Here is a 25,035-nt window from a genome sequence, read left to right as displayed (position 1 = left end):
GGCAACCAACAGAGAAAAATGGCGTCCAAACAGGAAGTAATCTTCGCCTGCGTTACCTCCGGAGACTTGGCAAACATGAAGCAGCTTCCTGAAATATGCTGCCAGTCAAATGTGAAAGAATTTAAAAATTGTTTTCACTTCTCTTTCAGTGAGACGATGCTGCCTTTATTTGCGTGAACTTAACAAAAGGTTCTTTCTTTCTGAGGTTTGTTTCATAAAGATTCTAATAAACAAGTGGACACACCCTGTGTTGTCATGCACACACACTTTATTGGAAATTCACAGCAGAAGCACGGAGGTCTCAAGAGAGCAGGTTTAATCAAACGAACTGAACTCTCAGCGCAGATTGTTAAAACTGTCCACTGTTCTTCTGAACATCTTTAGATGCACAAAGATGTTCTCTGAAGGCCTCTGTCACTCTTAACATAAATCAGACTAACACGTTCATGCTGCTTAAAGGCAGAGTCCGTTCAACCTTCTTTTCTCTGTAGTTTTAGCCATTATAAAACAGTTCCCCACATTATTAAAGAGACCAGAGGACATTACTGAGTGTTAAAGTTATTCACCTCATTAGTTACTGTTCCAACAAAAAAAATAAAATAAAAAAGTTCAAGCTGGGTGGAGAGGTAGACATAAAAATGTGAGGTCATTTCAAGACAGGCCGTGCGGAGGGAAACAAAAGAATTAAGCACGAGGACAAATGAAACACAGCTACCAGATAATTATCATTCCAGTGGTGTGAACACTGGTGAACACTGTCCCAGTCCAGCAGATGAATCCAAACGGCTGCTCAACATGACATCCAACAGTCAGACAAGATTAAAAGGTCCGTCTCACTGAAAATACAAACCAATCATTTAAAATGAACAAACCCCACGTACAAAGATGCAGATTTATAGTGACGGCTCCACTCTAAATGCTCATATAGTCGCTGTACAGCCTGCGCTGGTCCCAAACATTAACGTCTCAGTGTTCAGAGTTTTTAACATTTCGCTCTAATGTTGAGCGGAGAGTTTCCAGTGAAGATGAGGAGCAGGTCACAGGGGTCGGGTTAGCTCACCTTTCACTGTTGGAAAGCAACGGTGGGTTTGAAAAATCCATTTTCAAATAAAAAAAAGACAACACACACTTGTGTGTAAAGCCATGTGAACGTTTTCAAACAGTCCTTCTTTCCTTCCTGATTAGTGACCAACTCATTTTCACACCGTTAAACAACAAACACTGATGTTGACATATCAATAAATGTAACCAAAGTAAGTCGCATTAATGGGTTTGTTTTTCCTTTTAAATCACAAGGCACTCAAATCTTTAAAAATGACCAACGCTGACATTGTTTTAATGTCCAGATGAGTCCTTCAGCCTTAAACCAGGTCTTTATTTAATCTGTGGCAAAATGTTCCAACTTTTACTTCTCAATGCAGTTTTTATGAACACAAACCGATCAAGCTGGAAAATAAAACGAGTCACAACTGTATTTGAGTTATCTATAGAAATAAAAACACAAGATTACCAGCTCCACCAGCAGTGAAGGCAACATCTTCATTAGAATGGGAAGAGTTTGAAACAAAGACTAACTAAGAACTCAGACCCTTCTGGTACACGCCAGCAGAGCGCCGTCAGGTTCTCAACAGAACGTGAACGACGCCGTGTCCATTTTGTCCTCGCCCCACTGTCCAGGTGTGGACGGCGCAGAGAAAACGGACAGAGGGAACAGACGTACCACTCGGTCCTAATTTTCACTCCAGATTTGCCAAATATAATAAACGTTCCTCAATGCAAACGTTTTTAAAACTAAATTCATCTTCATACAGGAAGAGGTTTTCAAGGTGAGCTGTAGGAATCGAAGAACAAGGCTGCAGATCTTTTATAAGACCTGTACGGGCTCTTAGAGAGGACTTCAGTGTGGGTTCACAGGACAGTTTCTGAAGAGGAGGTGAAGCTGAAGAGACGATGAGTTCAAGGCCCGAGTTAATTTACTGAACTGTGAGGAAGTTAAATCCAAACACGTCTGGCTCTCTGGGTTTGAATCCTTCAGCCACCATCTCCCTCCTCCGTCCGTCTCCACACCTCTTCGTGCTTTCACCTTTAAGACACGTCTTTTAGCCGTATTGCGCTTTTTTAATGTTTATCGTATTTTAAACTGACCAGATAAAATGAATTACCGTCACATCTACAGACAAGAAAAGACCAAACCAGAAAGAAAAAGCCTCATTTAAAACAAAAGTTTCCCCATTTTGTTTTTTTAAAGAAAAATCAGATATTGTGATGAACTTATTTGCCTGGTAAGCATCAACATAGTGCTCACTCTCTGGGCTTAGATTTGTCTTGGAAATTATTGTTGTTGGCAGATTATTTATTGTACTTGGACTTGAGTTTGGACAATCAAGATAAGAGCTGGGGCAGTGAATCCAAACACAGGAAAAAGAAAAAAAAGGAGGTTTTCACTGTAACAAAGTAGCCAGAAACCCAGTACTGCAAAGTTTCACACATTAATCTGTCTGAGTTCAGCTCCTGTGGAGGTTCTCTTCAACGCGCCTCTCTCCAGTGTTTTCATAAAACGTGATGAAGACGAAGACTTAAGGCGAAGGCTGGACTCCACAGGTTTTGCAGAAACGTTCAGCTTTGTTTTTTTTTCCTCAGTTTAGTACTTCACATTAAAGTCCCTCTGCTGTCCTGTGAGTGTGAAAGACGGGGACGTGGAGAGGATTGTGCTTGTCCGCTCTGAGCGAGTTGTTTCAGCCGTGTCGGTTTCACCGTCCTGCTCAGAGGCTGGCGTCGGGACCATCTGTCCAGAGATAAAAAGCCGTACAGGTCTGTGATGTTTACAGAAGAGGGCTGCAGCGTGTCGGCTTCACCACAGCCGCCGATGACTCCATGTTTGTGTGTCTCAGTGCTTTTCAGGGTCGAACTCTGGTAGTTTCTGCAGCACAGCATCATGATCCACGCCGACGCTGGCCACCAGTCCTCCTTTGTTGAGCGGGTTTCCGCTGTAGTCGATGTCCTCTCCCTTCAGGGTGGTCATCTGCCCGTCTGCAAACAGAGCGATGACACAAAACTGATGTTCTCTTCGACGGGGAACAAACCTGAGCTACTGCAACAGCAAAGTTGAGATATTTCTCTTCCATGTTTGTGTGCACAATCAGCACCCGTTTACTCCCACCTTTGTGGGAACTTATTAGTGAGAAAATGTATGAATTTCGGGAATATAACAGGAAAAAATATCTACTTTTTTAATTACCAAGTGCTTTTAGTACCGCTGCACCAGCACAGATGTCCCACTTCTTGATAAAAGTGATGTGGACATAAAGATCTGCTTGGTCCATGGGGTTGGAGTCACTTGTAGGCATCTCCAGCAGAGACAGAACCTTGTATCCTGCGAGACAAATACAAAAAAAGACTGAAATGAAAAAAAATATTTAAAGCCTCTTTGCTGAAACCTTTTTTTGCTGAAGGGTTCAGCCGTCCTGGCTTTTTGAAGTCTGAACAGAGCCCACATGATCAGGCCTCTAAAAAAACCTGATAAATAAATGATGTTTGTTTTTGATGATTTCTGTGACTTTACCTTTAACTGCTCGTTTTGTGACGTTTGAGATAACTCGTGTCATTTCTGTATCCACCATTTTAAAACCAGTTCCAGGAATGTGTGTGTGTGTTTATCAGGCAGAAAATATCAGTCGTTCAGATGATAACACCTTGTAAGACATTAAAATAAAACAGCTTGTCTCACCTGCTCCGCCTGCTATGATGATTGACGTGTTTCCAAAGGCCTTCTGGGTAAACTGTCTCACTTCCCCGGAGTGGGAGCGTGACACGATCACTTTTGGAGGGTTGATACTGTACGATGATCTGGGATGCAAATTTGATCCCTGACCTACAAACCCCCACGCTGAGGAGGAGGGACAGACACAGGAAACGAGTTGGTTACAAGGTTTTTGTGATTTTCATCTTCTTTTCATCTAAAAATCACCTTGAAGAAAAGCTCCACAGCTGATTAACTTGAATAAAAGTTCAACCATAACTAAAATGATATTAAACCTCATGTGACAAACGTCCAAGGTCTCTTTTAAATCACATATTTAGCAAGTCATGAACAAAGACGTTAAAATCAGGAGTGCAGTACTTGGAAAAGTCTTACCAGTGAACCCTGTAAATGGCTGATGTATGACCCCGATAACTGGTTTACCGTCTACAGCCACACACACCATAGTCGTCACATATTTCACCAAGTTTTCTATAGAGAGTGAGAGAGAGAGAGAGAGCGAGAGAGAGATTAGGTTTCAGGCTATCTGCAGGAACAGGAAAATGAAGTGATAGAAGCCACCAACGTCAAGAACTAAAACACACAGAAGAGTCAATAATCCTCACCTGAACACCACCTGTCTCGATGATAACACTCTTCTAAAACAGTGAATTCTACAAATTTAAATGTGGACTCAAAGACAAAGCTGTGACTGCATCAAATTCAAGGAAACGGATAGTTTGCAGAGTTTTTAAAGACCTTTGCTTCACTGGTCTGACCACATCATCAGGCCTTTTGTTGGCTTCATAAGTTAAAAAAAAAAAACAAAAAAAAAAACAGTACACCACCGCTGCACCTCAAAGCCAAAAGCAGAGGTAGTCACTGTAATGAACTGGCAGGAATGTGTGTGATCAAACTAAATTAAATATACGTTACTGTCCAAATACCTAATAATTTTCTAGCTTGTTTGCTTTATTTTCCATTATTTTGTCAGAACAATCTCAGAACTTCTACATTTCTGTTCATCGGCGACAGGCTTTCTGTGTAAATAAAACTCTGCTCAGACTCACGGATCTGCTGAAGCTGAACAAAGACAACGCAGCGACACAAAGAAAACATTGAGAAAAGCCTTGAAGGGAGTGCTGATCCTGCTACCTGATACCAAAACAATCCAACGGCAAAACCAAAGTGGGCGACCGAGAACTTTACCAAATAAAATCACTAAGTGAATACACAGAGTTTTATTTGAAGAATAAATGAGACAAATAAAATGTATTTTTCCACTGTGAGCCTTACTGCAGAAAGGCTCAGTGGTGTATTAGAAGTCCTTCCTGGTTTATTGTAAACACAACCAGCTCCAGAAACAGGATGACTTGAAGCCCATAAAACGAGCCGGCTGAACTTCACACCTGTGTACTCCTGCGTCGCATCCAGAGGGTCGATCCACACGGTGATGCTCTCAGCAGGGACCTCTTTGCCCCTCTCGATCTTGTTCAAAATGTCAGCTGGAATGTCCCGACTCCAGGCCACTGAATCCAGATTGTTGTCCCGTTCCTCGCTGTGAACCTGCAAGCATCAACGTGCAAAAATGACCACCTGTCCCTTTTACTGTGGGGACATTTAGACCAAACAGGATATGTTCGTGTCTCCCATCCTGACGTTTCCAGTCGATCGAAACGGAACGACTAAAGTATCAATACAAGCCTGCAGCTTTTCTTGGGGTTCACCTTTTATGCTACAGGATCAAAACGATGATTTCTGCTTGGCTGCCATTTTGTGATAATCTCTATTTTGTTTACATCTTAAAACTATCTGAGCAAAATCACAGCTGTGAACTTTCATCTATCAAAAAAAAAAAAATTAAAATAGCAACACAGTTTGAGCTTCCTCAAGGGAACCCAAAGAAGATAACGACAAAGCGAAGCTCGGACGTGCAGAAGGTGTCGGTGCTCACCGTGATTTCAGGATACGTGTTCTTTATCAGGTTAAACATCTTCCTGTGAGACTGCAGGTCACCCAAAGTCAGAAGCTCCTTGGCTCCCTCCTTTGTCTCACCCTTTGACTTCTCCTCCAGAGTGTCATGCTCGCGCACTCTCTTCACCTGCACAAGGTGGGACAAACGCACATTTACCCAGCTGATACAGTTTACAGGGATAAATCCGGTTTGTGTAAAGACTAAAATTTTATACAAGCTTTAAATGTCGCAATTTAATGAATAAACAAACAAAGGGTTTAAATGGCGTGTTCAAACAAGGCAAAGTTGACTTGTGAAAAACTGGATAAATCGCAGTAAAAGGCCATTGTGTGGTCTGACAAATTCTAAGATTCTTTTCAGATATTACGGCGGCTGCATTACAGTATTTTCTGCACTACAGGGCTCACTGGATTATAAGACACACTGTCAATGAATGGTCCGTTTTCAAACTTTTGTCATATATAAGGCACACCGGACTATTAAGCGAAACAGAACGGCTCTTTTCAGAGAATACTGCACCGACATAGTCCGGAAAATGCGGTATTCAAACTGGAGACACAAACCATCCAGCGAACGGAACCATTTCACATTTGACTTTCCATCAACTTAATGAAACCATGAAGAAACGTAAACAATAATGTGCTTATTGTCTGAATGAGAGAGTGCTGTTGGTTCAACACGTTGATGGAGCCATTAGAGTCATCTAACATGTCAGAACAGGTGAATTAATAAAACACACAGCTCAGTGTAGAGAAAGTAAGTGAGGGAAATTTACTCATAAACTCTTTCTTATGGGGGCTGATAAAATGAAACAGAGCGAGGGATGAAAATCGGATCCTTATCAAATACGTCCGAACAGATATTACAGCACTGTTACTGCAGTAACGGGTTTCGTAATGACAGCTTGTGAAAGACTTGGCTCTGTAAACTTTTCCTGGAGCTAGAAACTTTTGGTTTTTACCTCTTTACCACCCAGTACAGCAGCCTCCACAGAGACAGCCAGCAGGTCCCTCAGATCCACCTTTTTCTTCTGCCTGCAGACAGAAACGGATAAAGACAAACCATCTAGTCACTCTTCGTGAACAACCTGGAAAATATTATAAATACGGAAGCAGACGGAACGTTTTGTTCCAAACCACTGTGTTTTTAAAAAGATTTGATGACCATAGTTAGTGTCAGACATACAAAGATGTAACATTTCCTCAAAAATGGCTTTGGATGAATTGGAACAGCACTTTAAATCCTCTTTGAACTCTACATACACGTCGGATCTCTGCGCTGGAGGACTACCATGAAGTGGAACAACCAGTACGGTGAGATAATTTAAAATTTTCTGACTCAGGTTAGTTTGATCCTCAAGTCCTCAAGACACATTTTACACTAAAACAAAAACAGGTTCAAGTCCGTCTGCCTCAGATATATTTATTGGGGTGTGACAACCTGTATCCTGCTGAGTGTGGAGGATTATTTCAGAGCTACAGTCAAGCTGCTCCTTTTATCTACAGCAGGTTATTGAGCCACTCCTGCACAAGCATTTACAAGAACTGGATTGATCTAATAACCTGCTGAACCTGAAAATCCTTTGCCTGTCCCCATTTCTTAAATACGTGGATGTAAAAGCATCAGGAAGCTCAGATCTGAAGGTATCTTTAAGTCACACTTTTAAACAAAGAACCTGATGCTCTCTCTAATATTCATTAAATAGGTCTGCAGCGCTATCGACCATCTGTGACGTCACGCTAGCAGATTCAAAGCAGCAACAATGAACAGAACTCACCTGAGGACAGATATGCGGCTGGAAATGACCCCGGCGTACAGGTGGTAGATGACGCCCAGACCGAGCAGGCAGAACACGGCCACGCCGAGCGGGGAGAGCCGGATGCCCATCGGAGCCATGAAGGGAGGGGTCACTGGCGATTAGGAGAAGCAGGAACCAGAAACAGAGCCGTGCTCTTATCAGAGCAGGCAGACAGACAGCTGACGTGGCTGTCTCCAGCACCTGCTGTGGAGCTTCCCGTTGAACGTCTCGACGAAACAGCCGAGACTCGGTGAAATACAGCGGCGACGGACACCGACTACCAGGCTGCCTTTTTTTTTACCCTAGCCGCGTTAGCATCGTCCGAGGCTCCAGATTCAGCGAATTACCAAACGACGGCTCCGTTTGAAACGACATTCCTCGTCCCGGACGGCGAGACTAGTCCTCTCTGTCACGGGTCACCCGCTGATGTGAGCCAGGAGTCCGCTGGTGTCGAAGGCAGGACGGAAGAATCGCATCTCTGTTCACTCATTTCTCCCGTCTACGTATGAACGGCTGTCTGCCCGACTTCCGGGTTAAACTGCCGACGTCATCACCGGAGCCGGAAGTGCGTTTCACTCCTTGAATGTTTTATTGTAGATGACTTATATACTAAATAGTATACTTATAATAATACTTATATACTAATATATGTCATTGGTTCTTGTTTTGTTTCTAAACAGGAAAGGAACTACCCACCCGAATTCAAATAAACTTGATGAAAAGCTTGAGTTTGAACAAAAAAAAAAAACGCTTTAAATTTAAGAGATCTTTTTTTCATTATTTAGAGAAACATTACATTTTGCGTAAGACTTACTTGTAGCAGATCAGGTCCGACTTTTGTCCGGATGATTTTGTTAAATTCAAATTTATTTAAAACTTCCCAAAACGCAAATTTCCATTCACAAGCCTCTCTGATCACACAAAATTACTGCGTTCAACCTTTTACAATATGACATACGACAGAGCGTCAGAAAGACTCAGCATTAAACAAAATATTTCCCGAATTTTGTTTAGAATTTTTAATTTAAAGGACACATTAATCCTTTAAATGAGAAAAAATATTGTGCCAATTTTGTTTCTCACTTTTTTTTTAACTGGCCTTCATTACATTGCAAAGAGTACCTTTAATATTATTGTTGTGAAAAATTAGTGTTTTGTTGTTACCTGTGTTTGTAGAACAAGGATACTAAACCATTATTTCTGTTACTATCTTGGTCTCATTTTTGAATCAGATTTAATGCACTGGCATCACAGAAACACTGATGGATGCAACAAATACAACATAAACTACAACTAGCTAAATGAACAGTACTAAATATTTTACTGCAGGTCAATGAATAAGTATGCATTTTCCATTTTCTGAACTCCTTAAAAACATCCTCGTGTGGGTCAACAATAATATCCTCAAAAACATTTAGAATAATAAAACTCCACGTGTTTCAAATGGGCTCAAATAAATGCAGGTTCAAAGTTTTTCTTAAGAGCTTTTATTTGTTGTTGAGGATTATTATTTTTAATACATGTGACACAAACTAATAAGAAATGAGACACTCTAAAGAGTCAGCAGAAATATAAGTCTTCAAAATAATAGTTTTGTAAAAAAAACTTTTCTTTTTTCTACAGTTTGATGTGAGGAAAAACAAATGAATCTAACCACAAGGGTTTGGGTAACAGATGGCATTAAATGTCTCTCTTCATCCCACACTGTTGATTCTGACTTTTTTTTTTGTTTCCTATAAGAAATATTTTATATTTCCTATAGTTTTTCTTCAGTCTGCACATCTCAGAGTCTTTTCATTGATGAATAAAAAGATCTGCGACACCATCTCCTATGACATCAGTTTATCTCTATCATTGTCTCACTTCCCCTCTCCTCCTCCTCCTCCTCCTCCTCGCTGTGTTGGCCATCTGACAGAAATATGATAGGGCTTCAGCTCCTCCTCGGAGACCAAGTCGGGGGCGTGGCTCATGAGGTCGTGACCACGGAGCGACTTGGGGAAGGCGATGACGTCACGGATGCTGGGAGCGCCGACCATAATGGAGACGAGACGATCCAAACCTAGAGGAGCGAGGAGGAAGAAGAAGGTGGCTTGAAACAGGTGCGCCTTCGTGCAGCACAAAGTGTTGCTGGCCTGTGAACACGAGGCAAAAAGTCCTGAAGTTTAAAATTAAAATAAAAACCAATGGCTAAGGGCTGTAGCTGTATTTGGAAATCATTGGTGAAGTTTATTATAAAGGTAACATCTGTTGTTGATAAGTCAGGACTATGTTATGTCTTCTATTCCAAGTCCCATGGGTTCTCACACAATGAACCTGTTTACAGGATTCATGTTTATTTTTCTCTTCATGGGAACCAGACTGACTCACTTCTTTCTGATACTGATATTCCAGTATCTTTAATAAAAGCTCCGGTGTTGACTTTGGGGGGCAAGAGCTTTGATTCGGAGCTTCCCGTTCAAAGCTGGGACTCCGATGATAATTATTCATTTTCTTTAAGGCTCTCTGTATGTCGTGCACCATACATAAATAAACCTGTTTGAGTGATTTCATCTAACAGTGCCTGTAAATTGATTTTTTTTTCCACGACATCATCTCATCAAGAATGTTTAAAATTCTTAGGAGACAATAAATAAAAAGGGTGAAACATCAGTCTGTGGGAAAATAATTGTTTTTAGTCTTCTGACTGACGTGTCACGTGTTCACTGACGTACTTTGACTAGTTATACCAGTTATTTTACAGCCCTACCCAAGTAAAATATGTTTAATTGAATCTAATGTGTGACAACCAGATTTAAAACATTAAATTAAATCATAGATAACTTCTCTCTGCAGTCAGGAGCAGAGCTAACCTTACCCAGAGCAATGCCTCCATGAGGTGGCGCTCCTGAGTCAAGAGCCTCAAAGAGGTGGGACAGGAGACCAGAGTCCTCCTGTGAAAAAGTAAAATGTTAAACTAAATAACAACCCAGTAAACCCTTTATTATCCGACGGAGGCTAGACTTTGAACCACTGCTGACCTTGAGGATGTTCTTCAGGACGTAAAGCTGCTCTGAGGCCTTGTGGATCCGGATGGAGCCTCCTCCGATCTCACAGCCGTTCAACACCAGGTCATAGTGCTGCCCACGAACCTGTTACACATCAGACACTGTTACATACCAAGTTTAAATCGCCACATGAACCTAAAATACGATTCGATGTGAGCACCCTGTGCGGCTCGGTGAGGAGTAACTCCGTGTCCTCTGGTCGTGGAGCGGTGAACGGATGATGCGCCGACTCCAGCTCCTCCGGATTGTCTTCTTTGGGTAAGAAGAGAGGGAAGTCCACGACCCACAGGAAGCGGAAGGCGGACGGGTCGCGGAGCGAAACGCCACGAGACTCGAGGAGCTGAGCAGACTGGAGACGAAGACTACCGAGCAGCGGGCGCTGCGGGCAGAGATGAAGACGACCTTAATATGAATGTTATCGTCCTCTCCCGTGTTCATCTTTTCCAGTCATGTGACGGTTTTACCACAGTGTGGACGGGTCCAGCTGCCACCAGCAGCAGGTCTCCTGGAGTGGCTTCAGTCCTCCTCAGCAGGTCTTCTGTTTCAGAGACAGACAGCAGCTTCTTCAGGGCAGACTTTACTGTCCCGTCCTCCCTGACCAGCACCACGCTCAGCTCCTTCATGTAAAAACCAAACAACACAAAGAACATTTAAACCTTTGCAGAAATTCTATAGTTTCTTTCTGACAGATCTGATTTCGATCCAATCAAATCAGAACAGAGTCATGATCAACCTGCAGAGTAAAAACAGGAGAACAGTGGAGGAACAGACCCACCTGTCCGTACTGAGTCTTGGCTGTTTGCTTCAGTTCGTCCAGATCTTTCCCACTCAGAAGTTTCTTTAACGAACAGAACGGAGAACGTCGTTTGAGACAAACAAAAGCAAACAACAGCAGTTCGTTAAACACATTTTCTGCTCACTCCTACCGTTTTACGTGTCCCTATTGTACTGAACCGTGAGCGTTCTGGTCATTAAACAGCATTTGCTGGCAGAGGGAATGGTTCTGTTCTTACCGCTCCACTTGGGACACAGATGGCCTGAACAGAACCTCCGGGTCGGCTCAGAGCTGATCGGAGGAATTCGATCTGTGTGGCGGAGAAAACCTCACCGAGGTCCACCAGCTGGAAAGGCAAGACGACGGACAGAAACGGGGAAAAATAAATAATATGTTCTTTTTTAAACTGAGTCATCTTGTTAGGATGAACACAACTCACGCTCTTTAAGGGTCCTCGTTTTCAAAGCTTACACGGGTAAAACAGTAACGGCAAGAAACTCCTCCTTGGCAGGAGTCAGTAAAAACTTTCAGACTTTTCAGGGCTTTATAAACTTTGACTAGACACCATATAAAGGCTGAACATCCTCCAGTTTATTGTGATCAATTTAACGTTAACGGAGCAAAACCAGCTTTTAATGTTAGCAAAACAAAGAAACAGAGCAACAGGATTTAATGAGCCTGTAAACGATGGATTTTGTCCCATCTAACTACAACTAGCTGGTTGTGCAGCAACTGCTTTTCTATCTGCAGTAAAAATATAACCAGAAAAAAGAAACCGAGGAGCTGCTGAGATTCCTTTTCCATCATTAAAACACTAAAGAGTTTGAAAATTAATTTAAGTCCAAAACCATTTAAGTTTTAATACCATATCTGTAGTGCTATACATCAAATCTACACTAGTGTTTAGCCAGACACAGACAGGTTTTCTTAAATATTCTTTAGATAAATCACTTCCTGTAAATAGATAAAAACAAAGGAGTATAAAAGCTGCAGCAGAAATATATAAATACACAGACTTTTGCTTGAAGAAATGATTGGATGGAGAAGTTCAAAACATATTATTGTATTTTGTGTCCAAACCTTTAGGTTGTATTCTACCTTGAAGGAGTAAAACTGATCTCAACAGAGAAACACATAAAAAAAATGTGAGATCGACCTTCTAAAACTGTGTCAACTTGTGGCAAAAGGGGCATAATAGGCCTCCTTTAACACCAAAACATAAAAATATTGAAGTCAAGATCAAAACTTGTGGGTTTTGGTCTATTTTAGGGCAGGCGGCGCCAAAGTCTCTAATAAAATAAGATTTTAAAAAGAAAGGAGGGATTTTTTAAACACATCACCTCTGGACTTGTAACATCACACTTAGCCTTTTAGATACAATAGTAATTGTTATCTCAGTTTTCTTAACGCAAAAAGATATTTTCCTTTCAGCGTCCAGAAGTCCCCACCTTCATGTTGAATCTGGTGTCAGGTTTGTCCACGCCATAGTCCCTCATGGCTTCGTTATACGTCATAGTCTGGAAAGGGACCTGAAGGGGGCCTTTCTCTGCAGGCCACGAGTGCTGCAGCAAACCCTCCACCAGAGACATGACGCCTGCCTGGTCCACGAAGGACATCTCTATGTCCACCTGGAAGACACGGAGAGGGGAACGTGTTCATCTGCAACAAACATAAAGCCATCAGGTAAACTGTTTATTCAAGTAAAGTCAGACCAGGTTTAAAACCAACACAGATTAAACTTATCACAGCTTCTGTGTTTTTATCCTCTGTGAGTGAAAACAACAGTTCAGTCCTATCAGGAAATCTGACTTTGTGCAGTCGTTTGTGTTTTCGTGTCTCTCCCCACTTGTGTGAACTCCGGCTGCCTGTCCGGCTTGGAGCCTTCGTCTCTGTAGCACCGAGCCACCTGGAAGTACCTGACAGAAAACACAAGGAGGCAACGATCATCTTTACAAGTCTCTAAACCCAGTGGTAGCTGAGAGTCATTCATACTTTGTGGAGATTGTACAGAACATTATTTTCAAGATTTGACCAAAACGGCTACAGTTCGGTCACTTCTCAGCATAAACTGATCTTAGTCTAAACATTTAGCATAAAAAAGCTTCAGATTAAATGCATTTCTTCAGCAAACGTCAGATTTTTAGTTGCTGAAAGATTCCCAAGCAAATCTTTTCATGCTACAGTTTTTTTTTTTTCCCAAGGAGGTTTAAAGCAGCTCAAATGATTTCATTTGATGCTAAACAGAGATTACACACAGTGAGCACACTGCTGATCATTAAATGACTGAGATTGTTTTTTATAAAAGGTTTCAGTCAGTCGGTTTGGGAAGTGAAAAGAAAAACCCAAAACAAAGCCAACTTACCACACACTGCACAGATTCTCCAATCTCTGTCTATAAATGAGTGGTTTGGATAGTAGACTTCACAGAAAGTTTGCAGGCGTTTAGGGATTTCCCTTTAGGCTGAACGTCTTGAGATGCAGTTTGCAAATAAAAACTGTTTTTAAGCAGCATTAGCATCAATTTGAATGGGTTTGTGTCCATCTGATGAGTTTAAAGCCAACATTCACCTCTAAGTCTTGCTGTGCAGGTTTCACTGCTATTTAAGTCTTATCCAGACAGACAAGCAACACGCTGAAACCTTTTGCAACGCCAAAGCGTCTTGTTTCATTGGATGTGTTACACAAAGATGTGAGCACTCACCGGTCCACCCCAGCCACCATCAGGAGCTGCTTAAACTGCTGCGGACTCTGAGGCAGAGAGTAAAACAGGCCTGCCTCTCTGGAGGGAACCACGAACTCTTTGGCCCCCTGAAACACAGCATGAAAAGCTCATTTAGGTGTCAGACGTGATCCGGTTTCAATCTGCGGAAGTGACAGCTGATCTTACAAAAGCAGACAAAAATGATCCAGTTGTTTTTAAAATATTTTAGCTTTAAGGGAAAGTAAATCAGATGCTTCTCTCTATGATGAATCTTACCCCTGGAGTTCTTTTGAACAGAGTAGGCGTTTCCACATCCACGAATCCTGCACACCGGAGACAAAAACAACAAAACACCTAAAATCAGGGCAGGTTTTAAGGATTCTGCATCTCATTTTAAAAACCTGAGCGTGCACGAAACAGGAAAAAAGAAGCCGACTCTCACACCGTGCACATTACAGAGATATTCTCTCATCTTCATCACCAGCTGAGACCTCATTCTGAGGTTCTTCTGCATCTGAAACGACCTCAGGTCCAGGTAACGATACTGCATCCGCAGAGACTCGGACTTCTGTTCAGACCAACAGAGGCAAATTTCGTCAACCGTAAATCAAAAAGACGCTCAGCTGTAAAGATGTGCGTAAAAACACACGCTTACTTTGACAAAGTCCTTAATCTCAAAGGGCAGCTTTCGGCACACGTTGAAAACGTCTACGTCCTCAGCCAGGACCTCGATGTCTCCTGTTGGCATCCCCTGGTGTGTACACGGCAGGACGAGAAGACGGAGGACTTTACTGAGATCTGAGGAGTTTCTTACAACTTTAGGATGCATCTCAGAAACTGATAATGTCCAAAAATATATAAATGTGTCGCCTAATTCGCCAAACTCCCTTCATGGAGGAAACAACCACCTGATAAATAAACACAGACCTTGTTCTCCTGTCCAGCCGGCCGTTTTCGGACTGTTCCCGTAACCTTGACGACCGACTCGACCGTCAGATCACACAGCACCGCTTTCAAGCTGCTCGCAGACTAAAATCAGCAAAATAAAATGTTTAATGTCTCATTTTATCTACAGCCATAATCATTCTTTTTCTATCTCTGTACAAAAAGTATTTTTAATAATAGCAATAGAATTATATATATATGTACTAGTACATTTTATTGATTGTTTTTTTTTCTTACTTCTTCTTGAGGAATTAAAACTTGGGTCAAACCACTAAAATCTCGCAGGATGACAAACAGGTCTTGCCTGTTGGAAGCAGAAACCAATTATTAATTTATGCGAGACCTCATAGGAGTTAAATTGCATATATTGATGAACAAAATAGTCACAAGCTTTAGCTCTGTTCAAGTAAAACACATTAGTCAAAAACATAAGACGCAATAAACTGTATTTAAACTCAGAAATCACACTCAGATCACCTGTAAGCTTTATAAAAGCTCACAGACATCCATACCTGAGGTACTGGACCCAACCACACAGTGTGACCTTCTCCCCAACATGATCCGGTCTCAGCTCCCCACAGGTGTGACTCCTGAACGACAAACTGCTGAGACCTGGTAATAAAACAGAGCAGGAAAAATAAAATAAATCACATGTTGTTGCATTATGGTTGCAGCCCTAAAATCACACAATCCTTCCAAAAAGAAAGCATGTGCATTTGTCTTGCAGTGGAAGCACAGAGAATATTAGTTAATAAAAACTAAGTACCTGTGGAGGCAGAAGCAGGCCTGTTTGAGCAGCTCACATGTCTCAGCTGAGTTTTCCACAGGTCTCTTTCACCTGAGGTTCGATGGTGCAAAACCCTGTGAGCCCTGAGCCCAGTCAGAACCCTCTGCAGCAACACTCTGCTTTTTGTTGCCATTTTTGGAAAAAAAAAAAAAAGTAACACTCACAGCAGCCCAGTGCTGTCGGGATCTCGGAGTCCCGTCGGGGTGTTGAAACAAACTAAAACGAAGCTCGTTTTTAGACGTGATAACATGTTACTAAACACTGAAGTGACCGACCCTCATTTCTCATCCGCACCCGCTTCCGCGTTTCCGGGCTTCACAGATCTCTGCTCATGCGGATAGGTCACTCTGGCCGCGGCCCGCTACGTCAACAATAATCCGTTTACGTTAGAAATCAGCGCTGCGTAAACGGACGTGACGTCAGTTTAAAGCGGAAATAATCAAACTCACAAATCGTTGATAATCTAAACTGAGGCTTGAAAATTACATTAAACCTGTTCAGAATAATAATAAAGAAACACAGATACGAACTATAAAATCAGACAATTACGGCAAAATGCGTAAATACGAGGAGGAGCTGACAAATATTAAATAAAAGCGTCTTTAAATGTTTTACGTACAGTACTGAGCACTGAATAATTAAAGTAGACACCTAAACATTTGGTGGCTGGTTATATTTACACAGCATATTAAAAAACGCACATAAACATCTTTTATCTACATATATTGGAGAAAAAAATTATATTTGTAAAGAAAAGCCAATTTTAAAATATTTTTTTATGTGTAAAACTGTAGATGATGAAATATTGCATAAAATTATAATAATACTCCTCTCTTTACCCATCTTACTTTATTTTATGTATGTACATATATATAGTAGTGCTCCTTGGATTAGGGATGTTTGTATCTGTGATAATATTATTATTAGTAATAAGGAGGAAATTCTTTATTGAATAAAATAATTGGACCACGTGTGTTGAACAGTAAACAAAATTTCAACTTTCATGAAAAAACACTTCAGCTAACACTGATTCATCTAAATCAGTGAGAAAACTGTCAGCATCTCTCAGAGGTGAATTACATTTGTTGCTGTGCCTGAGTGGTATTTTGGGTACTTCTACTTTTTAAGTACTTTTAAAAATCTATTATAAGCCAAATTATTCACCAGAAGCCTGCTTGACCTTTTTTCTTTATGATTTATGAAAAAAAAAACTAAAAAAAAAAATCTATTTGCCAAACTTACAGAGGAGGGCAGTGATGCGACATAATACCTAAAAACTCTGAGGAAGAAGAGGAGGAGGAGGAGGAGGAGGAGGAGGAGGAGGAGGAGGAGTCCACTTGACTCGGTGTTTCCTGTCAGAGGACTCTGTCTGTCCTCTGCAGACATGTCGGGCAGCAGGCTGATGAGAGCCATCAGAGTCAGGGAGTTTGGAGCTCCGTCAGTCCTCAGGCTGTGTTCAGATGTCCCTGTTCCTCAGCCTGGACTCAGACAGGTGAGGCCACAGGCTGTGTTCAGATGTCCCTGTCTGTCCCTGTCCCTCAGACAGGTGAGGCCTCGGACTGGCTGCAGCTGCAGGAGCTGCTGAGAGGGTCAAAGTTCACAGGTGGGATCAGAGTAAAACCTTCTGCAGTCTCTGAAGCTTTACAGTCTCAAACTTTATTTAGTTTCTCTGTGTGTAAGCACAGCTCTGACCTCACTAAAGTATGTTTTCTGCTGATCTATCATTTTGTAGATTATAATAAGCAAAAAAATAAATTAATTAAAAGTTTAACAGCTGCTGCCAAAATTTAACTTCGTCATAATTTGATACCAAAAAATCTCCACATTTTGATGTGTGAAAACAACCAAGATTTAAAAAAGATAAAATGTAAAAGCTGCTGCCAGAGGATCAGTACAGTCACCGTAGTAACCACCTTCCTGTGTCTCTCACTCCCTGACTGCCAAGAGAGGCAGACAGAAATGAAGACTGAAAAGTAAGCCTCTCATAGGTCTTCTTCTGTTTTGACCATTTTCAGAGGATTTTGTTGTTTTTTTGTTTAGCTATAAATCATTCCGGTGTAAAAATAAATAAATAAATAAAGGCTCATAAACTCAAGAGATGAACCAGCTTTGTGTCGACATGTAACAGACAACTTGAAGAATAAAGCTTAAATAGTCTTGTCTCTTAGTTGCCAGCAGCCTGTCACCAGAGACACAATTTGTTTTCACCTTTCAGTTGAAACTATGAAAAAACACAAAAGATATCACAGTTTGACACAGAAAATGGTGTTTTAGCTCCAACGAGGTGAGCTATTAGATAAGAAACTTCATGACTTTCATCTGCTGTGGAAAGTTTTTAGGGGCATGAAACAACTTCTTTTGTCCTCCACTCGTCCACTTTCCTCTCTGCGAAGAACAGTCTGCTCAAAATGAAGTCCTGTCAGACAAAGAAGGGACAGAAAATGAGTGAAAAAGCAGCCAACGTTTAAAAAAAAACAAATTAAAAGCCCCTAGAAAGCCTGGGAAATGTGGCTCTAGAACGTTTTCAAAGATTACAAGAAAGACACACACTTTGACATATCTCTAGGATTGTAGTTTTCATTTTTCCATGACTTCCTGTGTCTCTGATGCAGGTGTTGATCCGAGTCCATGCCTGCGGCGTGAACCCTGTGGAAACCTACATCCGCTCAGGATCTTACGCCCGGAAGCCGTCTCTGCCGTACACGCCGGGTTCTGACGTGGCCGGAGTGGTGGAGGCCGTCGGAGAGGAGGTCACCGCAGTAAAGGTAGCCGTTTGAACGTTGTTGTGTTGGACTGACGGGACGCACAGATAAACACACATCTGAGAGGGTGTCTGTGTTGTCCAGGCGGGGGATCGTGTGTTCACCACAGCCACAGAGTCTGGAGGTTACGCAGAGTTCACTGTCGCTGCTGACGACTGCATCCACAAGCTGCCCGAGGCCTTGGACTTCACACAGGGTGCAGCCATCGGCATACCGTACTTCACCGCCTACAGAGCTCTGGTTCACAAGTAAGAGCTCACCTTCAGGAAGGGAAATCAGGCAGGTGGGCTGCAAGCTAAAGTTCACCTGGGCAGCTTTCAGATTCACATATGCTGCGTATAACAGAAACACGTGGCTGAGTTGGTTCTTCTTAGAAATGACAGAGCCTATTTCAAAGGTCTAAACATTTCATCTTACATTCGACTTTGTGAATCCTGCAGAAACCAGGAATGTATTTTTATTTAATCCACTGAGTCGTTTTGAACCATTCATGGTCCGAGGAGGAACACATCAAGGTGCAGAGCCCTCCAGGAAAATCAAATAAAAAAACACACAAAGACAGGATATCTCAGAAGCAAAGCCTTTATAAATGACCTGATTAACCTAGAATCAATAAAAAAAAAAAAATCCTCTAACTCAGGGGTGTCAAACTTCAGGCCCCGAGGGCCACTGTCCTGGGAAATGTAGGTGTTTCTGCTCCAACACACCTGATTCAAATGATTAATTACCTCCTCACCAAATCATCAAGCTCTCCAGAAGCAAGTCCACAAGTCATTCGTTTAAAGCAGGTGTTTTAAAGCAAGAACACATCTAAAGCATGCAGAAGAGCTGCCCGAGTTTGACATCCCTGGTATTACTAGACATGTGGTCCAGCTGTTTTACAGGTAACACTGCCCCCTGGTGGCGTCAGGGTGATATAGACATGTAGGGTCTGTGGGGAAAATCCTGCTTCTTTAATTTTGATTTTACCTACTTTTGTGGAAATTGTAAAAATCTAATTAGAAGAATTTAGGATCAGGTTTAAGAGTTTCTGAGTGAATTATTTGGTGTTTAACTAAGAAATGATGAAAATGACCCAAAGGTTTGCAGACTTTGAATTTATTAATATATTTTGGTTTAAAGGTTATCTTTGCTTATGAGCTGAAAAAACAGGGAAAAGAGTCATACAGGCTGTTGCCTTTTATAACAATTAATGATAATCTGTTTGTTTAATGGGAATTGTTCTGTTTAAATCTTTGATTTCTGTTTGTTTGTTATTGTCATTTATCAGTTTATTGCTGTTTTTTATTCACATTAATTCTATAGAAAAGAATTAGAATGAGTTAAATAAAAACCAGTCTGTAAGCAGCATTTTTATCTTTCACTGAGGATCATTTCAGCACAGTTAAGCCATATTAATCAGAATCTCATCATGTGTAAATATTTTCTGTTTCCTTTTTATTCTGTGTTGGACTCTGCAGAGCTCGGGTCAAAGCTGGAGAGACCGTCCTCGTTCACGGAGCGAGTGGAGGGGTGAGAGCAGCTTTTAGGTTTTCCTTTAATCTGCCGATGATGTCTGTCTGTTGAGAACAAGAAATATCACCAGTGACCGAAGACACTGAAAAAGGAACCTGAGATCCAACTTTGAAGCTTTAAAGGAGACAAATGTACTCGTTTCCTCTTTTGAAAGTGAGCGTTTTGTCTTTATTGCTAAAATTTAGGAAGAACCTCATTATTTCGGCTCATTACTAATTTAATTGTTTAGAAAGCCACCGGTGCAGCCATCTGTTTTTAGGTCATCGTTATCACCTGCTGCCAAAAGCCGAAGGTGGAGTGCGTTTGAGTGTGTGTGTGTCTGTCTGTTAACAAAATAGCTCACGAATCACTGAATGTATTTTAATGAAACTTGCAGAAAGTGATAATTGAAAGTTCGTCTACAACTGAATTAACGTTTGGAGTCGATCCAATTCAAGATGGCTGCCACTCCTAACTGACCTTAGCAAACACAAAAATGGCTATAACTCAGCCCATTTTGCAAATATTGAGCTAAAATTAGGTGTGGTAGTAGCTGACAGTCATTCACAACACATAGTTTCTGATATTGCATGAGATTAAACATAACATTATTTTTAGGGTTTGACCGAAACGACTACAACTTCATCATTTCTCAAAATAAGATCTCTTCAGTCTAAAACTGTGGCGTGAAATGCAGCGGGCGACATGCATTCATTCAAGCTTTAGTTTAGAGCAGATTTGATTGTTTCCAGGCAACCAGGTCCTGGTTTCTACCACCTTTGTGATTAATTAAATTTTGTGCGCAGAAACAGAATAAAACCTGACATTTTGTGACTCTTTACCTGTTTGTTAATTAAACTTTGCGTCAGTCTGAAAAATAACCACAGACGGGATAAATCTTATATTATCTGCTGTAAGCTTGTGTAATAAAACTGTCAGCGAGTCATCAGGTATTCCTCCTCCACCTTCAGGTGGGTGTGGCGGCGTGCCAGATGTCCCGCGCTCTGGGTCTGAGGGTTTTGGGGACAGCAGGGACGTCGGACGGGATGAAGCTGACTCTGAGTAATGGAGCTCACCAGGTCTTTAATCACAGAGAGGAGGGATACACCAACAGAATCATGGTAGTCTCTCACACACAGCAGCAGTAAAAACAACAACCCTTTCAGTCAGTAATACGTGGACCGTGTTTTCCAGGAGGCCACAGAGGGCAGAGGTGTAGATGTGATCGTGGAGATGCTGTCCAACGTCAACCTCAGCAGAGACCTCCAGATGTTGGCCTACGGAGGACGAGTCACAGTCAGTGGGACTTTATTCTGAAGCTCAGGTTTCTGTTTCCTCTTGAATGGTGAAGGACTTTCTGTGAGCTCTTCCAATGCAGATCACAACAAATTCACGATCTGAGTCTGGAGCAAGGGGCGGATGGATGGATGGATGGATGGATGATCAGGTTTCTGTCTTCTTTTTTCTGCAGGTTGTTGGCTCCAGAGGCCCTGTAGAGATCAATCCCAGGGACACCATGATCAAAGAGAGCAGCATCATAGGGGTGGCCCTTTTCTTCGCAACGCCGGTACGCAGCTGACTCAGCACAGCACGTCTGACTGGTTCCATCTGATAATCTGGGGCTGAGTGGAGCTCGGATGAACTTTGTTTCCTTCTCCTCTTCCCCCTCAGGAGGAGAAGAAGGAGTGCGCGGCGCTGCTCTTCACGGGGATGGAGGCCGGCTGGCTGCGTCCGGTTGTCGGCTCCCAGTATCCACTGGACCGGGCTGCTCAGGCCCACCATGACATCATCGAGAGCCCTGGGGCTGCTGGGAAAATCGTCCTGACCGTGTGATGGCATGGTCTCAAGAGGTGAATTACCACCTGGTGGAGTTCATAATTGTAAAAAAATTAACTCATTCATACTTAAAAGAACATTAAAAAATACCTTTATTATCACTTTTTTAAATTTAAAATGTTTTCCAATTTTGACTCAGTTTGATCTTAAAGTGGAAAAGTTTTAATCTCAAACAGATTAACAGGATGATATCATTCAGTGTTGGAATAAACTCGATATTGAAGGAATCTGACGGAAAAGGTGTGTTCAGATCAGAAACGAATGATATAAACACTTAAAACTCATTTTTACTTTGTGTTATTGTAATATTTGATCATATTAATTCAGCTAAAACACCGTAGGGATGTTAACTCAAATACAAGCAGAAGAAGCATTTTATTGTTTTTGCTTTAAATGATGTTTGAGAAAATTACTCCTATAATGGTATTTTTTTGGCGCCAGCTGGAAATTGTAAATTCCCAATAAATCTTTTGAACAAACCATTCAGTTCATTTATTCTTCGTGGCATCTGAACCCGTCTGTCCAGGCCTCGCAGACACGACACCTGTGTTTCTCAGGTGACGGTCGCCTCCACTGAGCATGCTCAGACCGCAGCCTTGTAACCGAAGCTCGACACATTTAAACACACTGTGGACGTTCGGATCCCTGTAGCAGCCGGGCGGACATGAAGCTGGGAGTCCTGGACCAGCTGACAGAGCTGAACGTTTGGGTTTTATTCAGGAGGTGAGCAGTTTGGGCTTTATTCTGAAGGAATTGACGAGGATACCCTCAGCACTTTGACCATTTCGCTGGTTTTTTATTGTAAAGAGATTATTAGAAACAAAAATGGATCATTTGTTGAGAAAAAACACACTCTTGCTAGTTTAAAAAAATAATATTCTTCCTTGAGTTCTCTGTGCTGCTTTATCAGTGCAGCAAATCATAAAACCTGTAGTTTTTTTATGTATAAAGGCCCAATAAACAGAGTTAAACATCAGTCATGAATTGGAAATAGACTCAGGTATGTTCTGTAGTTTTTAAACGGTGTTTAATATCTTGGATGTTTCTGTATTTTGCATTTGTAGAAATTTTAAACAGATGAGTCCAGGAATTGGCGGTTTTTCTGTTCAGAGAGATTTGTTAAATATGTGCATTACTGGAAAAATGAAAGAGAAAACAAACTTTTTTTGCTATTTGTTTGACAAACTAGTGCTGACTGAAGATGAGTGAGTGAGAATACTTCTGAATTAACTAAAATCTGAATTTAATTTGTGTTTATTAGTTGAAAACAGTTAAAAAAAAACATTTACCGTGAGCTTATTTGAAGCCATCGCGTTGGCAGGACCATGATATTTTGACGTCCAGAAGATACAGAGTGACACAAATTAGCCCCAAAGGGATGGAAGTCTCTTAATAAAGATTTACGACAAAGATAACACACCAAGAAGCAAACATCTGCAGAGCTAAAATCATCATAAATCGACTGCGCTGAAACTAAATGTAGAAGTAAAAACAACATAAATGCCTGAGTAATATCACCTTTCTTAGTCTGACACACAGTGAGACTTCAAGCAAAAAAAAGTGAATAAATTGCAGAGTTATGACTGAAAAAAAAAGGTTTTATATGTTTCTGATGAAATTATTGATCATTCTTGGTACGACTGACACTGATGTTGCAAATTACATCTTTGGAAAGAAGTCCTGCTCTTCTTTTTCAGCTTTTGTTGTTGTTTTACTCTAATTTTCTCAGTTAAAGTTAGAGACGGGGCGGCACTAAAGAGGCCAGATAGTTTTATATTTTGTATTAAAATAATTGGCCACCTTATAAATTTCTCTGCTCTCTATAGAAACTGGTGCTGCTGGGCGGTTTGGTGGCAGTGGTCTCCTCTTCAGACTGGATCTCATCTTCTCATGTTGTCATCACAAGTTTATTCACTTTGGTTGGTTTTAGTTTTTACTCAACAGAGTCTTAGTGTTTTGTTTTTTCACAGAGGAAATTACTTAAAATGACAACAACCAGCTCATCTTTTGTCAAAACTTAGTTTCATCAAAAGCATTTTTTCTGGAACCGGTCAAGTTTAATTGGTTCTACTTTTGCTCTAAACTCTTCACAAAGTTTCCTAAAATTCAGTATGATCATCTTCAGACTGAACATATCAGCCGGCATTAAAGACACCTTTAATAAGAAACAAAACACGAATATATGATGCAAAAAGATCCAGCCCGGCGTTAAACATGCAGCCAGTCTGTGTGTTTTGTTACCGTGGTGACGTAAAGATGCTCACTGGTTCACAGGCAGTTCAAAGGAACTCACATTTGTCCGCCAAAAAGGACGTCTCTAAAGAAACGGAGCGTCAGCAGAAACACGATCGGCCTCGTTTTGCTTGGATGTCTGGCTGTCGGCCATCAGTCAGCATCCTCCTGGGACCAGCTCCGCCTCCCCTGACGATGACACCACGCTCGTGTGCTGCTGCTCCGCCATCACTGTTTGTTTGCCAAGCAACAAAACACAACAACGGAAAGGTGTCCACATTTTGGTTCAAGAGTGCTCGTTCATTTTTCACGAGCTGAAGTCAAACCACATTGTGTCGCGGCCTTAAAAAGGCCCAACGATACATAACAATAACTCACCGTCACAGTTCAGAACTCTTCTTTTGTGTTTTGTCTCCTGTAGCTGGGCACAGAGATCACTTTTTACCAACTGGTTTTCAGATGAACCAAATAACACTGGTGATCATGATGAATCTGAGTCGGGTTACAGCCCTGCAGGAGAGCTGCTGCCTCATCATCATGTTGCATCCACTGTAACCCAACATGACCAGTGAGTATGATCCACAGCAACAAAACAAAACTACAGTAAAAACTACCTGCTGGTGGCAGTAACAGAGCTGAGTTTGTCTCCAGGTATTCTGCTGATCTTGCTGCTGCCAGTCGTCAGAGCCCAGCGCGTGTCTCCAGTCCCGTCGTGTCCTGCTTCCTGCGTGGTTTGTTCTGAGGAGGCGGTCATCTGTCAAAGACTGGCTCACTTTATTGGTAAAACACAAACGTAATGTTATGCATATAACTACTGTTCCCTGAAGGAGAGGAACGAGGTACAACATATGTACTATGGGATATCACGCTCCCGCGTGTCCTGGCTGAAGACACCTTTAATCACGCCTTTAGGCAAATGACGTGATGACGTGATGACGACAAGTGAC

The 25,035-nt window shown here is 41.6% G+C and overlaps 3 protein-coding genes and 1 long non-coding RNA gene across 4 annotated transcripts; 1 reads left to right on the top strand and 3 right to left on the bottom strand.

The window, feature by feature from the left end:
- Positions 1–250: 250 nt before the first annotated feature.
- On the bottom strand, positions 251–8,014 carry bpnt2 (3'(2'), 5'-bisphosphate nucleotidase 2). Its single transcript, XM_017422333.3, has 8 exons — positions 7,492–8,014; positions 6,676–6,748; positions 5,694–5,840; positions 5,149–5,305; positions 4,136–4,231; positions 3,728–3,886; positions 3,239–3,373; positions 251–3,030 (listed from the first exon to the last, which is right to left on the bottom strand). Exons 1-8 carry the CDS (start codon positions 7,608–7,610, stop codon positions 2,888–2,890), a joined length of 1,029 nt encoding a protein of 342 aa, XP_017277822.1. The 5' UTR covers positions 7,611–8,014; the 3' UTR covers positions 251–2,887.
- Positions 8,015–9,187: 1,173 nt separating this feature from the next.
- Positions 9,188–15,897, bottom strand: dars2 (aspartyl-tRNA synthetase 2, mitochondrial). The gene is made up of 17 exons (XM_017422156.3): positions 15,744–15,897; positions 15,490–15,589; positions 15,215–15,281; positions 14,960–15,061; positions 14,688–14,783; positions 14,477–14,600; positions 14,309–14,355; positions 14,033–14,139; positions 13,178–13,247; positions 12,780–12,959; positions 11,570–11,677; positions 11,332–11,394; positions 11,021–11,173; positions 10,717–10,935; positions 10,530–10,640; positions 10,367–10,442; positions 9,188–9,571 (listed from the first exon to the last, which is right to left on the bottom strand). The coding sequence occupies exons 1-17, from the start codon at positions 15,895–15,897 to the stop codon at positions 9,372–9,374; spliced, it is 1,977 nt and encodes a 658-aa protein (XP_017277645.1). The 3' UTR covers positions 9,188–9,371.
- A 1,198-nt stretch (positions 15,898–17,095) lies between these two features.
- Positions 17,096–22,336, top strand: cryz (crystallin, zeta (quinone reductase)). Its single transcript, XM_017422202.3, has 8 exons — positions 17,096–17,256; positions 18,377–18,529; positions 18,611–18,774; positions 19,987–20,038; positions 20,992–21,141; positions 21,215–21,316; positions 21,492–21,587; positions 21,692–22,336. Exons 1-8 carry the CDS (start codon positions 17,149–17,151, stop codon positions 21,851–21,853), a joined length of 987 nt encoding a protein of 328 aa, XP_017277691.1. The 5' UTR covers positions 17,096–17,148; the 3' UTR covers positions 21,854–22,336.
- A 109-nt stretch (positions 22,337–22,445) lies between these two features.
- On the bottom strand, positions 22,446–24,966 carry LOC119618037. Its single transcript, XR_005234555.1, has 3 exons — positions 24,703–24,966; positions 24,467–24,509; positions 22,446–24,319 (listed from the first exon to the last, which is right to left on the bottom strand). It is a non-coding gene; the product is annotated as an uncharacterized LOC119618037 (long non-coding RNA).
- Between the last annotated feature and the right edge of the window lie 69 nt (positions 24,967–25,035).

Source organism: Kryptolebias marmoratus, linkage group LG20 (assembly GCF_001649575.2).
Source record: "Kryptolebias marmoratus isolate JLee-2015 linkage group LG20, ASM164957v2, whole genome shotgun sequence".
NCBI lineage: Eukaryota > Metazoa > Chordata > Actinopteri > Cyprinodontiformes > Rivulidae > Kryptolebias > Kryptolebias marmoratus.
The sequence above is the reverse complement of the archived record's forward strand: the minus strand, read 5'-3'. Positions and strand labels throughout refer to the sequence as shown.

Coding starts and splice junctions, on each gene's coding strand:
- bpnt2 (XM_017422333.3), bottom strand. CDS start 7,610: ATGGCTCCGATGGGCATCCGGCTCTCCCCGCTCGGCGTGGCCGTGTTC. Junction 5,841..6,675: donor CTGTACTGGGTGGTAAAGAG/GTAAAAACCAAA, acceptor CACCTTGTGCAG/GTGAAGAGAGTGCGCGAGCA. Junction 4,232..5,148: donor TGCGACGCAGGAGTACACAG/GTGTGAAGTTCA, acceptor CACTCTCTATAG/AAAACTTGGTGAAATATGTG.
- cryz (XM_017422202.3), top strand. CDS start 17,149: ATGTCGGGCAGCAGGCTGATGAGAGCCATCAGAGTCAGGGAGTTTGGA. Junction 18,530..18,610: donor AGGAGGTCACCGCAGTAAAG/GTAGCCGTTTGA, acceptor TGTGTTGTCCAG/GCGGGGGATCGTGTGTTCAC. Junction 21,588..21,691: donor CCCTTTTCTTCGCAACGCCG/GTACGCAGCTGA, acceptor CTTCCCCCTCAG/GAGGAGAAGAAGGAGTGCGC.
- dars2 (XM_017422156.3), bottom strand. CDS start 15,897: ATGGCAACAAAAAGCAGAGTGTTGCTGCAGAGGGTTCTGACTGGGCTC. Junction 15,062..15,214: donor TTTTAATTCCTCAAGAAGAA/GTAAGAAAAAAA, acceptor TGCTGATTTTAG/TCTGCGAGCAGCTTGAAAGC. Junction 11,395..11,569: donor TCTGTGTCCCAAGTGGAGCG/GTAAGAACAGAA, acceptor TGTTCGTTAAAG/AAACTTCTGAGTGGGAAAGA.